General features: G+C 36.0%; 1 protein-coding gene across 1 annotated transcript in view; it reads left to right on the forward strand.

Annotated features, from left to right (window-relative positions):
• Positions 1–17,901, forward strand: part of TTC7B (tetratricopeptide repeat domain 7B) — a 121,035-nt gene that overhangs the window by 35,705 nt on the left and 67,429 nt on the right. The window contains exons 6-9 of the mRNA XM_053946123.1: positions 7,042–7,120; positions 9,161–9,333; positions 12,583–12,646; positions 17,211–17,348. Of these exons, the coding sequence (XP_053802098.1) occupies positions 7,042–7,120; positions 9,161–9,333; positions 12,583–12,646; positions 17,211–17,348 (454 nt within the window). The remainder of the gene's footprint in view (positions 1–7,041; positions 7,121–9,160; positions 9,334–12,582; positions 12,647–17,210; positions 17,349–17,901) is intronic.

Here is a 17,901-nt window from a genome sequence, read left to right on the forward strand (position 1 = left end):
AGATAATGACTTTACTGGGAAATCCATGAGAGAAAAATTTATGTAAATGCTTCACATAAATGCACATGAAGAGCCTGTAAGATCAGCTCTCAGAATATAGTGCTAGATACTCATCACTCTGCATCTCTTGAAATCCTGTTGCACATCCTACATCACTCTCAAAACAAGTTGGTGTTTAAGTAAAGAATAGAAAGTAAGATGAAAACATTGAAATACTACAAAGTATCACATTTCTTATATGTAAAATATCACTGCTGTGTGTTGGAAAGCAAACAATATCACTGCTGTTGCAGTTTTCAACTCAGCTTTGTTTTCTGTATGCCTGCTTTGTGTTTGTGTGGTTAGGAAGCTAACCAGGCAGGAAGGCAGGAATATATTCAAAACAGGAACAAAAATAATTTCTCTGTGATTCCTAGCAAAAATAAGTTTTCAAAGGATACTTTATTGTCTCTCATATCAGATGCTTTCCTCGTCCTTGTTTCCAATTCTGTTCTCACCTGTTAGTTTTCATTGAAAAAACTTTATTTGAACATGAGAGGAAATTATTATTCCCTCAGATATTCAAGATAAAATAATCCATTATGAATACTTTCTCTTTCAAAACTTTACTGTATGTTTATTGCTCAGAATTGTGTCCTAACTTCAAAAGTTGAAAACAAGATTTCATTATGAAGTTACAGGTGGGAAACCTGGCAGTGTTACATGAAAGACTAAGGTGGATATAAACATGAAGGAATTACTTTTACTCAAAATCTTATCAACTTTTGTAATAACTAGTTATACAAAGAACAGTGAAAGAGTAATGTTAATATCTGAGTTATGTTCGAGACTGATACTCTTAATAATTTATAGTTGGAATTTGACTCCAGCTCACTTTTTCCAAGATACTTAGCATTTTTAGCCCATGTACCACATGTCTTGATGACAGTGGCTGATGATTGCATTTGCAAGTATCAGATTGAAGGTTTTGGGTTTTTGTTGAATTGTGATGGCTGGCAAACAAAATGGTCTTGGATCCTCAAATAGGGGAGTTAATATTTTGTACATTACACTTCCCCTGCTCCCCTCAAAATGCTCATTTTACTGCTCTACTTAGTGCTCTTGTTTTTCCACTCTATGGAGAAGTTACTATTGTCATTTCCCCCAGACCCACCCTCCTCCTACCCTCCTAGTGTGCATTTTCCTTGTTTGCCTTTTGCTGCTTCAGGTGCTTGTTTGATTCGTCTGTGGAGTTTTGTTGTCAAAGAAATCATAGCTTTCTGTCATTCTGGTGAGAATTGATTCACTGGAAGGTTGATAATGGCTGGTATGGCTGTCAGAAAAAGAGATAGGACCATGCAATTAAGAGGAGGAAGATACCAAGAAGGAAGAATGGTGGGAAAAGGGAGCAAACACTACAAGATGAGAATGAGGAGGATGAGATCTTCCCCTTCAGGTCGTGAACCATTAGGTGGACTAACTAGCAGTGGAACTACAGTCTAGGCAGCAAGTGTTTTCATTTTGAATGCATGAATGCCAGAATTGCTGCTTGATTGGGCTCTTTCAAATTCTTAGGCTTGTGTAGCTCTAATGGCACACTGAAGATGTTTTATTTATAAGCTCAAATATCTTTAAAGAACTTTCAAGCATCAAGCAAACATGATCTTCTGTAGCAAATTTGAGATATCTAGGATTTTTCTTTCTGCATAAGGTAACAATGGATAAAATGAGAAGTATGCCATGATAATTTTTTTCAGTAGACTTTTTTTTTTTAAAGGAGTAGTTTAGATTCTGGCAGCAAATTAGGGATTTTCTACATTTTATGCAGCAAAAAATGTCCAGTGTTAATTAATATTTTGTGAAAATTATATAATATTGTGGGTGCGCTGAAAATTTAAGTATGAAAGGAAGAGTGGGAAAACAGAACTGTCTGAAGTTGCAACTGTATTACCTCATGTAGATAGGTATCCAAATGCTTACCAGGATGTTTTTCTAGTTGTGGATTAAGTTATACTTCTCCACCTTCTTAAACCTGACAGAAAACCGACACAGACGTTAGTCACAATCATCCAAAGCACCATCCATTGGGCAGAGTATGTAGTCTTGTCCATTTGGTCAGGCCTTTAATAAAGTTATGGAACTGAGCTGTAGAATTGCAGTCCTTTAAAATTTTTTTAATGTCATCTTTGTAGGGTTATATAAAGCAGTATGGTAAATGGCATACCTCGGTATTGGGATGTTCCGTTACAGCTTAAGAATTAATCTCTTGATTTGTCACATTTCTTGCTTTTTGCTTATGTAGTAACTTCTCTTAATATGAAATTGTTACTGGCCTTAATACTGTGTAAATGACTCTTAATTGGCTAAAAGTAATAGAGTGTATGGATTTTAATAGTTACATTTTTTTGTAAGCATGTCAGTTATACTGAAGTTATTGAAATGTCACTCTTCTGATTGGCATGCATATTAAGAGTTTCACTTGCCCTTACTCCTTACCTTTAAAATAATTCCTTTCTTTTCTTTCATATTTGAATTTTGGGAGAAAAAACCCCAAACTTTAAAATTTGCAGTGTACCTATGAGTTTACAAACGCTGCATTTATTTTTCTGTTTATAAATACAGATAGAAAGAGAAAGCACAAGAGAAGGTGGAAGTGAGCTCAATTCCAAAAGCAACTTCTATTTCATCACTTTGGTCAAACCCTGTAGATTTCATTGTTATTGGTTTCTCTCCTTTTTAAAAGATGAATATTTAAAAAATGTGATATAGTAAGTGTCAGCAATGAAATAATAGGGCAGTATAAGTAGCTCAGCCTATTCACCAGCATGGTTCTGGATGTGCTTTTCTCTCTTAAATGGGAAAAGCATTGACAATTTAGCCACCAAATTGCAGAGCAGGTGAGGTTTGGTATAGCTCAGTATGTAAAAATTTGTTCTAATTAAGTTTTTAATCATTAAAAGGCAATGGTAGACTAAATATTTGGAGTTTTTGACTGAGAAGCATAAAGGAAATGCCTGACAAATAAATGCCCTTCTCACTAATTGAGAAGATATTATCAAAACATGGTGTAAGTACAGACTAAATTAATGTTATCAACCTTTCAAGGTTAATTTTCAAACATTTCTTTTTTAGTCTGTTTTGAGTATACTGTGATTAGATCTCACGAATTTTGTTATAGGAGTAGTGTTTGGAGTTTTTATCCTAATATCATTCAAACATAGACTGCTTCTTGTTGACCAGTTTCTTTCATTCTTTTCTACTTTTTATGTGTGTTTAAAACCACAAAAATAAGAAGTATTAGTGAGGGTAAGGTTTGTCTGGACCAGTAATGCCAAAGCACTGTGTTGTCTGATTCTAAACATGCTTTTTAAAACCAAGAAACTTCTTGGTGATGATGGTGACAAATATTTTTGTGCCTAAAGTTTGCTACTGCTGGCCTTCATGCTTATATACACGTTTTCTGATCCTGCCTTGAAAGCTTATCCTTGGTGCCCCTTAATTTTCTTCCTGCACTTTGCTTGTATTATATCTAGAGTTATTAATTTCTGTCTCTATTTAGGAGTGAGCACCTTTGTATAGGTGAAGTTAAGATATTTGCATTATTCTAAATTGAAATACTGTCTGAATTTTTTTAAGGAGCCTAAAAGCTGATCTTGTATCAGAATAATTAATTAGCTTCTAACATGAGTAGTTGGCGTTTAGGGTGCAAATATATAGATACAAGGATGCAAACAAGCCCTAAGGGCATGTCTGTACAGACTTTCAGTAGATCTTGGTTTTCAGCCTAACTGGCAGATTGCTACTTAAAGAATCAAAGTAGGGGTGTTTTTCTTGAAGATTTAAAGCAGCAAACATTCTAATTGTCTTTAAACATGAGGAAGATACAATTCAAAGGAGTTGATTTGAGCATGTTCTGCCAGGAGGCAATCTCATAAACACACATGTATGTAATTATCAGTGTCCATCTGTGAGCTGTCTTTGTCTTGTCTGAGATCACTCAAAACGTGTCAGTTCCAAGTGAATGTTAATGAACTTAAAATTCCTTGTCCCTGAAAGGAGGGGATCTCAAAGTCCTTTACAGACACTGTGGGACATTGCTGTCTAAGTTAATGTGCCCTTTTGCTCTGGCAATCCATCAGCCCAGGGAGAACTGCTGACATGAAAGCACATCGTAGTGAAAAGCAGGTAAAAGCTGTGTGTGTCCCAGGCTAGGAAGGAAAACCATGTACCAGAGCAGCCGCCGCTCTTCTCACTGTTACAAACTGTTAACAAATACAGGAAATGTACTTTGCTAAAAGCAATGTGGTGTGGAGATCTACCATATAATTAATGGTATATTTTGCTTCATTTCTTGTCTCTAAAAGCATTTAACTCAATTTTAGGGTGATTTAGATTGTAGTTTTGCGATTTTTTTTTTTAAGTAAATTTCATGTAGAAGATGCTTGACAAATCTGTTTTGTGTTTGTGTTGATGTGTGCAGTGGATCACTGTTAAATGCTTTATGAAGCAAAAGCTAATTTTCTATTTTAACTGCTTTTTTTCTTGTACAATCTTACTGCTTTTTCCATGATACAGTAGAACTTCAGTCACAAGTTCCAGTCCCTTGCAGATGCTTAAAAAAGTGTAATGGGTAACTAAAAGTAACCTGTCATGAAGTGTTCAAAGGCTTGTGAAAGTTGCATGCATTTTCATAAAGTGTTTTGTTATTTTTCTTGTAACGCATCAAAAGACATAAACTTCATATGGAAAAAATGCCAATTCCTAAAATTTAATGAAGTTATTGTGATTTGAAGTTCTACTGCATAGTATGTGTTTCATTTGCACTGGGAAAATAAAATTTCAAGCTGACAAGTACTTGCTCATAACTCTTTTTCAACAATTTTGCAAGGAGCATTTCAGTTTTGTGGCAAGTCTGCTTTGGTTGGTTTTGTTTTGTTTTTTTTTTTTTTTAATCTTGTTATAAGGACACACTTGTGACTTTGCAATACAGTCTTTGAGAGAGAACTCCATTCATGAGAAACACCCACTAAGACCGGAGGACTTAAAACTGGGATTCCAGTGAACTGGGTTTGGCTCTCTAAAATATTTGGAATGTGGTATTACTGAATGATATGTATTTTGGCTTTACAAAAGTGCTGAATGTATCCAGCTTCAAATGAGTTTGGAGGTTTTTCTGAAATCTGGCCTAATGACGTTCTGTCCTTCCTTACTGTATGAAGTTGGTGTAATAGTCATCAGCTATTGAGGCTGCCTGTTTGAAATGTATAAATGAATATATTTTTTCACACAGTTGTTTCATTGCAGATATTTACACAAGATGAATTTTCTTTAGTATGTAGTAGCTGGTCACTCTATGGTCAGGCTCTGCTGTAGCACATGGGCTTTTTACAAACAATTTTTATGTCTTGTGTGACTGGTGATTATTTCTTTTTAGCCAACTGGTGGCATTCTTTGGCATAACTTTCAACCATTCGTATGGGTTTTGTTACTTGAAAATGCTACTTCTTTTAAGATGAGCTTTTATATAAAAGTAGTTTAGAAGGTGAGCTTGTGCTGATGAAAGGTGATGCCTGTGCTAGTGAAAGATGAGTGGAAACTAAAGTTTCTGAAATATCCTGAAAATCCTTTATTATGTAAAACAGAACAGAGATGAGTGCTGTAATGTAATCTGAAGAGTAAAATAAATTAGTAGGTCTCTAGGTAAAGTGATAGGAGTTCTACAGTACTATAGCAAGATCTCTTGCACCAAACACTACTTTCAGATATTCTGCAACTGAATTGAAAGAAAATATCTGTATAAAAATACTGGCTGTTTTTGAATTTGTACAGAGTTGCAGTTCCAAAGTAATTGTTTTAAACATATTTTTAAATACAGCCAGCAGACTAAGGAAGGCAGTTTTAACATCTGATTTTTAGTGCAGTGCAGTAGTACTTTTACTTACAGAAAACTTACACAATATGTAATATTTCTTGTCTCTTTTGGCTCTGTCTTGTAAATGCTACACAATGTGCACATAACATCACACCTTAAGACAACATATGATGTAACAGCATTGATTTAACACAAAATACACTTTAGATCAAATAATTTTGTTTTGTAACAACCTGAAATAGTGAAATGGTTGTCCTATCTGTTGTGTTCACATTGCAGAATTCAGTTGTTCAGGACAGCAAAAAGCTAACCCAGTCCATCACCAGTTCAAAGACAAATTGTATTAATATAAAATAAAATATTCAACTGCTTTTATATTCTCAACTGCTTTTATGTACAATAAAACCTCCAAACAACTGATTAAGAGATGAGAAAAAGGTAAAGCTATAAGACCATTCAATATAATCTATTGTTTGAGAAGAAAGTTCAGACCTGCTGAAATTGTTAGTATCAATGATGCCTCTGAGGGTCTTGAATCTCTGCCAAAGCTGTTTAGGCAGCAGATGTGGAAGAAGTGTAGATGGAGAAACTTGGGTTGCAGAAGCCACATGAAAAGCAAGTCAGAGTCAAGAACAGAACACTGATCCCCCTGTCCTCTTCTGGCCACGCAGTGGGCCTTAAAGTGTGCTCTTACCCTTTTGAAAAGGAGTTCAAAATCTTATGTTTTGTATTGCTTTCAGGGTTACAAGATTTACTCATTTTTAATCTCCCTGTTTTAAAGTGTCAAGAGGCAGCTAAAATGGATTTTTTTTCAAAGTTTATACTTGAAGCCTAATGTAATTAAAAACTAAAACTACTGTAGCAATGAGAACAACTTTGTTTTGTCTTTTTTCTTTTTGAGGTGGTTGCTTCTTACTTTTTTCTTTGCTTTCCCTTGACCTGTCTACTGATCATGAAAATGTTTCTTTTTTCAATAAACTGTCAGGGAATGTTGTTATAGTAATCAGTGGTGAGGTTCCCAGATGAATTTGTCTATATCTATATCTCTATATATCTATCTCGCAGAAAGGCAATGAGGCTATGAAAAGAAAAAAAAAGGTAGCATGGATTTTAACAACTTTATTGAGCAATATTTTGAGGTGTTACTTCATCCAAGTTGGAATACTGTCAAATTCTATGTTTATATACAGGAACTTGACAAGAGGAGTTGGTAGATTTAGAGAGTTACTAAGAGCTGTTGAAACAAGAACTACACAAAACCTGCGAATGGTAAGTTACATTAAACCACTTTCCTATTGTAGCATCTGAATTTCTGTAGGCAGAGAAAGCACAAATATAGTGGATGAGTTAGACACAAATAGCTGGATACATAGCATATTGATAATGACCTGTTATCCAACACTTTATAAGGTTACATTTCCTGGCTTAAGGATGATTAATGAATGATTAAAGTAAGGAATGTTTGGTACCCAGTCTCTCCCCTATTCCTTTTTCTTGTTTGTGGTTATAATTAGAACCTGACTGGTCTCTGATTGACCATACTTTCAACCTTAATTATAATTGCCCTATTTATGAGTCAATGTTGTTTTATGTCTTTGTAAGGTAGTGGGGGTGAGAAGAAAATACATTGTTTTTGTGTGGTTTCTATTAAGTTGAAGGATATCAAGTAATAAAACCTCTTAAAGGAAAACCATAAAAACAAAATCATGAAGATTTATTACCTAAATCGTCAGAAGCTTGAATCTTTTGTACAATAAAAAGTAGAGGCTCATATCTTTTACTGTCATGTAATTATTTTCAAAATATTCTAGATTAGTTTCCTAATAGTGGGCCTTTAAAACTTCCAAACTGGTAGTAAGGAAGGTAAGTGATTTTTTAATTCATTCAATAACTGATTCCTAGTAAATATATTAAAATTATTTCATAATAGACTTCCAATGGAGAGGGATAGTATTGCAAATTTAAATAGAAAAGATGAAAGACTTCTTATGATATAGGAGTTAAGGTGGAAGATGCAGATCTTATGGTGCTGTGACTTAAATATTACATGTTTTTTTGGGAAATGTTACTGGGAAATGCTGACAATTCTGGTGCAAATTTAGATCTTTCCTTCTTTGTACTGCCCTGGTAGAAAATCTGAATTTTCATGATTGTGATATGTAGTCGTGGAGGGTCTATGCATGTGTGTGAAGCATTAATGAGGAGATTAACCTGATAGTTATGGATTATAGGATGACTTAAAAGCTTTAAATTAGTATTATTTAATAATATTTATGTAAGTATTTCTATGGTTAAATATGTGGTGACAACAATAGTTGGTCAAAATAAATCTTTTCATGCTGATTTTCAACCTTGTCTCATTTTTGCTGGCTTTAACAGTAGCTAACACCAGCACCTTCAAGTACAAGTTGTCAGAAGCCCCATTCAGCCCACAGACCATAATTTTCTGTGGTGGGTTGATCTTGTCTGGCTGCCACATGCTCACCCAGCTGCCCTCAAACTCCCCTTCCTTAACACATGGGGAGGAAATAAACTAGAAAAGGTCTGAGAGAGGTTTGAGATAAAGGCAGAGAGTTTGCTTACCAGTTACTGTCACAGGCAAAATAGGCTCTTCTTGGAGGAAATTAATTTATTGTCACTTAAAAGAGAGTGGGATGGTGAGAAACAAAGACAAAAACTGAAACACCTTCCTTCCACCCCATTTTCTCAGGTTCAACTTCAGTCTTTGACTTCTGACTCTTCTACCTCCTCTCCCTACCCTCCCATTCCCTGAGGGGTGGAGGGTTGTGGTGAGTTCCTCTCTGCTGCTCCTTACTCCTCACTTTCCCCCTGCTGCAGCGTGGGGTCCCCCCATTGGGCTGCAGTTCCTTCAGGGACTATCATCCTGTTTTTCACCATGATTCTCTTGGCAGGCTGCAGTTTGGACTACTCCACTGTGGTCTCTCCCATGCAAACAACTGCTCCACGTCTGCAGAGGCAGTAGAGGTTATTGAGCATCTTAGGTTATTGATTATCTTAGGAGCAGCAGCTGGGTTGTTTATTCTTCAGATGTATCTGGATTTAACTGATAAAATGGAAAAATTGTTTGTTATTGCTGTTATTTTTCTTTTAGAGAATTTAAGAATTTCTTTTAGAGAATTGAAGTGGGTATTTTTACCTTTTAAACAGTATCTTGCCTGTTTTTTTTGGATGTTATAGAATACAAAAATATATTCTATATAAGTAGTCTTCACTAGAAAAAATCTGAGCATTTTTAAAGAGTTTGTATTCAGCATTTCTAGGGAAAATATTTATCTTTTGCTTTTACAGACAATAGCAAGACAACTTGCAGAAATTTTGTTACGAGGTATGTGTGAACAGAGTTACTGGAATCCACTGGAGGATCCTCCTCACCAATCACCCCTTGATGATCCACTTCGAAAAGGTTCAAATATGAAGAATTATGCGCTCAGTAGGAGACCACGGGTATACACTGGAGAAAAGTATGGCTGAGTTAATACCTCTTTTGTTTCTATAATTGCAGTTGTTACCCAGTGCACTGGATAATTTAGTTTACATTTTTGAAAGTGTAGAAGGAATTTGACAGTTTGTAGATAGATAGATGGATTCCTTGAGGAGAATTAGGGGAGAAACATACTTCTCCCAGTGGAAGTTTGCACTGTATACATTAGACCTTTTGTTCTCAATTGTAGAAATATTTTTTTTCTATCCTGGTGTATGTGATAGACTCAATATCTCTTATTACATGTGGGATACAAAAGAAAACATGAACTGGGTAGCAAATCAGGTATTGCACATTTTAAATGTGCTGCTTCTAGACATCTATTCTGCTTTATCATAGAAAGATTCAACAATATGGAGATTCAAGTTGATCCTGGAAGTATTATGAAAAAAATAACATATCTAGAAATTTATCTAGCAGTTTCAAAGCTAGTTTGTTTTCCAAGGCTAATCTTTTACCTAATCATCTTAGATTAGTTTTGGCGTTTCTTTTATGATTCCATCTTTTTGTTCAGTTTTAATCTTTCATTAAATCAGGTAAGTGATACTCTTTTGGTTTGTTTTTGTCTGGTATATCTCATAGTGAGTTCTAGAGTAGCTATGGTATGTTTCTTCCTTCTTGAAAATGTAACTTTTTTTTTTTCCAAATTAATCACCATTAGAGTTACTATTAAATATAGATAGCCATTTCCTTTAATTTGAAATTTTTCTTAGAAGTTAGTATCTTGATTATAGAAGTAGCCCTATTTACGTAATGGAGGGATGTTTTATTTTAGTGTTCACAGTATCTTTATATTAGAACATAAATGCCTGCAATATGACATCATTTGAGTTTTTTAGCTGTATTTATTTCAGAGTTCCATTAATGAATCTTTTACACAGCAGCAAGCCCACATAATTATGGTGCCTTTACTATTATTAAATAGAATGGCCTTTATCTTCAAAGACTTCTAGCAGTTCTCCTTCCTGCATCCAGAATAGTTACAGCAGGTTTCTCAGGCTCAGTCTTTCAAACATATGTTCTCCATTCTCAACGCATCCTTCATAGCAACATATTTCCTGCCAAAGTGGGGCTTTGTTCAGTTTAGTTTTCTTGTTCTTGGCACATGCAGGTGAGGAGTTCCACAATTTCAACAGAGTTGAAATTAAGTCCTTTCATCAGGTCAGACTGGTTAATACTATATCACATAAAATATGTCCAGCCAAGCATCTCATTTCTAGCAATGACTGAAAGCAATTATCAAAGACAATGATATCTAAGAAATTTCTTCCTAGGTGTTCTTCTGACCACCCACTCTGAGTTTGCAATGCACTGTTTTTGCAATGCACTGTTGCCTGACATTAAATAGCTGCATTGTGTTCTTATGAGGATTATGGGTGTAATTTGGCTAATAGCATTTATGGTTTTTAGATCTCTGTGTTATTGCCTCTTCAGTTTACATGAACCAGTTTTCAGCTGAGCATAACTTCCATGGTTTGCCTTTGGTTGATAGCTGTTTCATGCTTTCAGTTGCCTCATTTGCCCTGTTACACTGAAATTACTTTAATTGTGTGCCTGCATCTATCAGAACAAACAGAAAATGAGTTCAGTCAACGGAGCTTTTTTACTTAGACAGGTCAAAGAAATGTCTCACTAATTTCTGCACAGGAAGGATCTTGTTTGAGACAAACATCAACATATCTACAAAAATATGTTTGAAATTGCTAGAGAAAATAATGTTTGCTTTTGTTTTGATAAGTGGATTTTTAGTAGTTACCTTTGGGGCAGCATCCCTTCTTTCTCTGAGAGAATAATTTCTCCAGCAACTCTTTCCAATCATTATTCTGCTTTCTGGGTGCCATTATAGGTTGGTCAGGTTCAGTCTTCTTCCAGGTTGTTAAATTCTGCAAAGAGGAGTGGATTGTTAAATAAGGAGCTCTCTGATGCTTCCTTATCATTCCTCATTCCTTATTGTGGGTGGCTCTTATTCATGACTGTTTCGAAATTTCTTTTGTTATGTAATAATAAATTATATGCTAAATTCTAAGATCCAGAATACTCTTAAAAATCTGGTGAGTAGTTACATTGATTAAAAAATAAAAATACAACAACAGAACAGCTGCCCTGGGGTCTTAGCTGTTGTATATTATCACAATACATTCACAATGTTGCTTTCAAACTGCCTGGAATTAAGATGTCTTTTAGTTTCTATTTCCTTTCAGGCATTGAATTACTGCTTATATTTCTAGTGCTTTAAAAAAACCTGGAAAGATGTTTTAAAATCAGACAACTTTTGTTTCCTGTCTATAATGTATTATAGTTTAAATATCCTTGGGACCATGGGAATTTATTATTAACAGCAACAAATTATTTTCTCAATTTAAATAGGTAATTGTGGAACTAATGGACTGAATTAACAGGAAATAGTACTTGTGCTAATTCAGAAATAGTTTAGAAGAAGAAATCTGAATAGATAAAACATAGTCACTGATTTGGGGGATTTTTTTAATGTGTATGAGAATGGATGAATGAATTCCTGCCAGTACCCAATGCAGATTACTGTTGTCTGTCCACCAGCATAGAAGAGTTTTCAGAAAGCATGCAGTGTTCAGAGAAAGCACTCAAGTCTAGAAACTAGTCCTATGCAAACCTTCAGCATTAAGTTGAAAGGAACTGTACTTTGTTACAAGCAAATAATTCTACTGCTTGGAACTAAGAGTGATTATGGCAAACAGGTGGAGATTGTCATGGTTCAATTTAAAAATATTCATAGCTATTGAATGCATCAAGAAAATATTTTCAAGCATATCTCATGAAAGACTGATAGAAGTATTCCTTCACATATTGCCTAAAATACAAAAGTTCTCCTGTTCTTGTGTGAGAGTTTCCTCTTGCCAGCACTTGAATCAGTGATGTAGATTGAGTTCAGACAGATTAGGTATAAGAGGCTAGTTAAACTATGGGTTTAGTGTTTACAGTTGTCAAATTATGTTCAATTTTGGGATATTTGAATGAGTTCAACTCTGACAGCTGTGGTAGTTTTGTTCTTTTATTGTGTTCAGCCAACTTTTCTGAAATGCAAATATAGAGCATTGCAAATAAATTAATTTTAACCAATTGATTTTTCTATGCAAGTTACTTTTCTTTTTTGGACATTTTCCAGCTTTTACCGTACTTGTAATATATATGTGTGAACTACTCATAAAAATAATGTGTTCTGCTTAAATAATTAAATTCTCATTTTGAACAGCATCTTCTGTCCTCAAGAAAATACAGAAGAAGCTTTACTGTTGCTGCTTATTAGTGAATCTATGGTAGGTGAAATAGAGTGAATGTGCATTTGCTGTATGTGTGCTTTCCTTGTTTTGTTTGTTTTTTGGGGTGTTTTTTTTTGGGTATTTTGCTTTGTTTTGTTTTTAATAAAATTTTTCCCTAAGCCTTTGCTTTGTCTTTTAATTTCTGTTCAGAAAGCAAGCAGAGGAACAATTTTTGTTCCTCTGAGCCAGCTAGATGCGGTCTGCAAGTGTTCTGGAGTTTTTCTCCTTGGGGCTGGCTGTACCTAGCCTTCTTCCAGCCATAGGCAGGTGAACAAGCCTGGTCCTTCATTTGGCATCACTTACCAGTATGAACCACTGGCATCACTTACCAGTTGGTTGCTATTCAGACAGACATAAAATCTAAGTTATTTTTGTTGTAAAAAGCAAATAAAAAACTACTAGAAGAACATAATAAACATTGTCAAAAAGTACCGTCCATTGTGCATTAAACTTCAGTCACTCAAATTTGTAAATGATCTTTAATGATACTGGCATTCAGTCTTGGCTACTGAATTATTTTTTTTAAAATGTCCCCATTTCCTCAATAAATGATTCCTTTCAAGGCTCTACTTGTGCCCTTTATCAACCTTCCATATTTTCTGCTAGTCATCAATCAACTGCCACATACTGACATTCTCATACCATGTCAGTTTTATGTTCTCAGATAAAATGAAATGCTGGAGCTTTTGCTGGTTTTTTTTAGCTAGAGGGGTGAAACCTCTACAGTCTCAGGCATCATGCATCTCACTGCACATCAGTGAGATGTAGTCTTTTAAGTTCTACAGGTGATTCAAATGTTTTGGCATAATTTCTGTTTTGCTACAGTTAAATAGGATCAGAACATTTTAGTGAACATTGTCCTAGTTTAACTGTTTTAAAATGGCAGATACTTACACTGTAGTGCTAATTGCTTTCTTCATTCCTAGTGATCTGCCTCACAGTATTCATGACAGAACCTGGAATTCTGTGTAGATTCTGATTCTCATAATACAGAAAAATTGGCTGAGCAAACATTTCCACTTATCATATGTTGATTTTGCTGCAGAATATGCTTACCACTGACAGGTGCTGCCTGTGTCTCTGTAATGTGCCTGAGCAGCAGTGAAGGTGTAGAGAATTCTGATGTGAGCTGTGGTCTTGGTGTGAAGTGAAAGCAGGCCCAGTTCTGCAAGATCTGACTACTAATTGCTGTGTTTGCATGTATAGTTCCTTACATATCATCATTAAGAAGCCAAAAACCAGATTAATAGTTAAGTGTCATTTCAGGTTACTTACAGCTTTTCCTTTGGGAATTAGATCTGCCTAATTATATCAAATGCTGTCACTGTAGAGCATATACCTTTAGCAAGCTTTCAAATTTTTTTACAGTAATTATTGCAGATTATTTTGGGCAAAAGAGCTTGTTTCGGGGGAGTATGATCTTTGACATGATTGATTTACTTTGGCTAAGTCATTTGTTCAAATTAGTTTTAGAGGGAGGAAAGGGAAAGATAGAGCATAAAAATATTCATCATTACAAACTTACCTTTCTGAGAGATGAGACCTGGTATTTCAGCTTCAGTGCATGTTAACTTTCTAGCTGTAGTAGTTGTGAAGTAGTATGTGATTTATGATTCTGAAACCAGTATTTGGGAAAGAAATAACACTTAGAGAAGGCTGAGTAACAGTTGGTGTTTTGATATGCTATTGTATTATTAAAGTACTATGGTCCCTTACTCTCATTGTCTGTAAGAAAACACTCCAATAAAGGCCAGGTTGGACAGGGCTCTGAGCAATCTGGTCTAGTGGAAAGTGCCCCCACCCATGACAGGATGATCTTTAAAAGGTCCTTTCCAACCCAAACCATCCTGTGGTTTTATGATCTGACATCCTCATGTTAACAGTGCATGTATGTGTTGCTGCATGTCAGCTGAGTTGTGATAACTGAATCACAGAATGATTATGTTTGGAAAGGACTTCTGGAGGTAATTTTGTCCAGCCCCCTTGCTCACACAGGGCCATCTGGAGCAGGCTTCATCTCTCTCCAGACATCTTTTAAGTATCTCCAGGGAGAAAGATTCCACAGCCTCCCTGGGCAGCCTGTGCCACTACTCATTGACCCTCACAGCAAAAGAAAGAAAAAGTTCATGATATTTAGAGGGGACCTTCAGTGTTTCGGTTCATGCCTATTGCCTCTAGTCCTGCCACTGGACACCACTGGAAAGAGCTTGGCTCCCTTTTCCTTGTGTCCTCCCTGCATATTTCTAACATTGATAAGGCTTCCCTCCTGAGCATTGTCTTTTCCAGGCTGAAGAGTCACAGCTCTCTCAGCCTTTCCTCATAAAAGAGTTACTCTGCTGTCTAATACAGCCTGGTGGGCATTTGTTGGACTCTCTCCAGTGGCTCCATGTCTCTTGTACTAGAGAGGGCAGAACTGGACCCAGTACTGCAGGTGTGGCTTCACCAGTGCTGAGCAGAGGAGAAGGATCATTGCCCTCAACCTGCTGGCACCACTCCTGCTGATGCTGCCTGGGCTATCAATAGCCTTTTTTCCAGCTGGGGCACCTTGCTGGCTCCTGCCCACCTTGGGTGTCCACCAGGACCCCCAAGAGCATTCTGTCAAGCTGCCTTTGAGCTGGTGAGTGCCCAGCATGTATGGTGCCTGGGTTTGTTCCCTCCCAGGTGCAGGACTTTGCTGAGGGCTTTGCTGAGGTTCCTGTCAGCTCATTCCTTCAGCCTGTTGAGGTCCCTCTGGATGGCAGCACAGCCCTTTGGCATATCAGTTCAGCAAACGTGCTTGGGATTAGGCCCAGTATCAATCTCTAGGACACACCACTAGTTCCTGGCCTCCAACTAGGCTTGGTGTCACTCATCACCACCTCCTGGGCTCAGCTTTGTGCGAGATTCTTAACCAGTGGAAAAATGGCTGAGCATCTCCTTCCTTGCTCTGAGGCTGCACTGCTCAAGTGTGTTACAGGCGTAAGTGTGGCCAGATGACACATTGCAGTTTGACTGTCACCTTAGAGTGCCTGAGTCCGTGGTAGTTCTGAAATACTGAACACTTCAGTTCCTACGTACTTTCTGTTTTATAATTATCAGGAAAATGATTCTTCAAATACACAAGATATCTGTAATAATTATGAGACATCCTTGTGCTTAGGCAGTGTCAACCACTGTTTCACAATAAGTGCTAGTTCACAGCTTGTTCAAAACTTGCAAGGAGCTGAGTCAAATAGTGATTAGAGGTAGAGTTAAAAAGAATTTCTTGAAGTTGACTGAATATTTATGCAGTGTAAAAAGTAAAAGCCAAAGACTTCTTGATCAAAAGAAAGCAAAATATCTCTTTGGGGGTGTGTGTGTGCATGTGTGGGGTTGTTTCAAACTAAGATGTGGATTATTCATTTGATAATTCCTGAGATGTCTGTGCATTTTACACTCTGTGTATCTCTTTGAAAAATTTTCAGTATTTAATTATTCTGATTTTAAAGACGTATTGGGTTTGTTCAGAGCTTAAAATGTTACCTTGTTAAAGTGGAGAAAAAAATTATTAACCCTTATTGTGTGTCATTTTTTGCATCTGAAAGAGAGGGAAATAAGCTACCTATTAAAATTTAGTGTTTTTAAGTAAACATGCTAAGTGGGCCATGCCCTGTGAAATTAAAAATAAAGATAAAGAGAGAGAAGTATCTTTGACTTCTGATTGCAGACTGCCAGATACACTAACACTTGTACCAATATGCAATGGGAATATTAAATGCCAAGAAAACTAGAAATAGATAGGATAGCAAGATAATGTGTTTTCAGAGGCTTGATCATAAAGTGGGAGAAGCACTGGGTAGTTCAGGGAGGTACTGACTACTCTGAGACCTGAATTTTGTTCTTTGCTCTTGAACATGGTTTCTCTGTGAACATGGTCGATTAATTTAATCCATTTCTAGCTCAACCTCCTTCCTTCCCAAAAGGAACACTTAAGGAATTAGGTTTGCAACGTGCCTTTCACAAAATAGGTTTGAAAGTACAAACTCTTATGCAAACACGGCCTGATTCCAAAGCTGTGCCCAGAAGCAGGATCAGTTTTCACTTCTCAGTAGTAATTCCTGAAGGTGATTGTGGGTTATCCTGGGCATGTTACCATTCACAAGTGAGATGATAGTGTCATAATGTTGTGAAGAGAAAATACGTCAGTTACCTTATTTTATGAAAGCTGGAATACAGGACTTGAAGATCCTTTTAATATGTTTTACTAGCACACAAAAAAGAGAAATTTTCGTAGATGTATATCCATTATATTGAAAATCTACCTTCTTTTTTTTTTTTTTCCTGAGAGCTTTTCAATAATTTTAAATACATTACTTAGATTATGGAATTAGAATGAAGTAATTAAAAATAGGTTCATGTAGAAACATCAGTCTTGCCATGAATAAATAAATTTGGTAATTCTTTCTATCTATAAATTAGTTTTAGATCTCTTCCTTACAGCAACTACTGACTGAGAGGTTGAGTAGAAAGGTAGCAACTGGAGTGAAAATACAGCTTGAATTATAATGATTGACTTGGTTTCTTTCTTTGTGGTGTGTTTCAGGCTAACCGGGATGCTGTACTGAGCAGAATACCAGAGCACAAGAATGATCGCATCATCAGTTTGCAAAGTGCATCTGTGGTCTACGATTTACTTACAATAGCCTTGGGAAGAAGAGGCCAGTATGAAATGCTTTCAGAGGTTTGTTGATAGTAGTGAATATTCATCTGTGTCATTTTTGCTGTTTTCTATTAATCATGTTAATTGTGGTGGTAAGAAAGGGCTGAAACAAATACTGTTATTCTCACTGCTTTATAAATACAGGAGGTAATTTCCACCCCAAAATGTTTACTGTCTAAATTTATAGAAATGACTTGAGGTGGCCAAACAAGAAAAGTTGTGTGGAAGGTGTGGTAAATGTTTAATGCCTCAGAAATGCACATAATTTTTAGGTGGGGATGCATGGATCTGCTTAAAAGGGTACACATTTAATGGAGAGAGCAAGAAGGAATGGCAAAAAATAAAAGCTGTTCTTGATATAGAAACGATAAATATAATTTCCTAAAAAATATTTGTAAGGAATGATAAAAGATTTCAGAAGAAAACTTTCTTTTACACTTCTTAATATTTGGGGTGATCCATAGTCCTTACACTTTATAATAAAAAGGAAATAAAGTTAATAAAAAAATTTTCTGGCAACTTTTCAATTTTATATAGTAGACTAACTAGGCTAGTAGACTAGCTAGGCAGGGAT

The sequence above is a fragment of the Vidua chalybeata genome, chromosome 6 (assembly GCF_026979565.1).
Source record: "Vidua chalybeata isolate OUT-0048 chromosome 6, bVidCha1 merged haplotype, whole genome shotgun sequence".
NCBI classification, from domain to species: domain Eukaryota; kingdom Metazoa; phylum Chordata; class Aves; order Passeriformes; family Viduidae; genus Vidua; species Vidua chalybeata.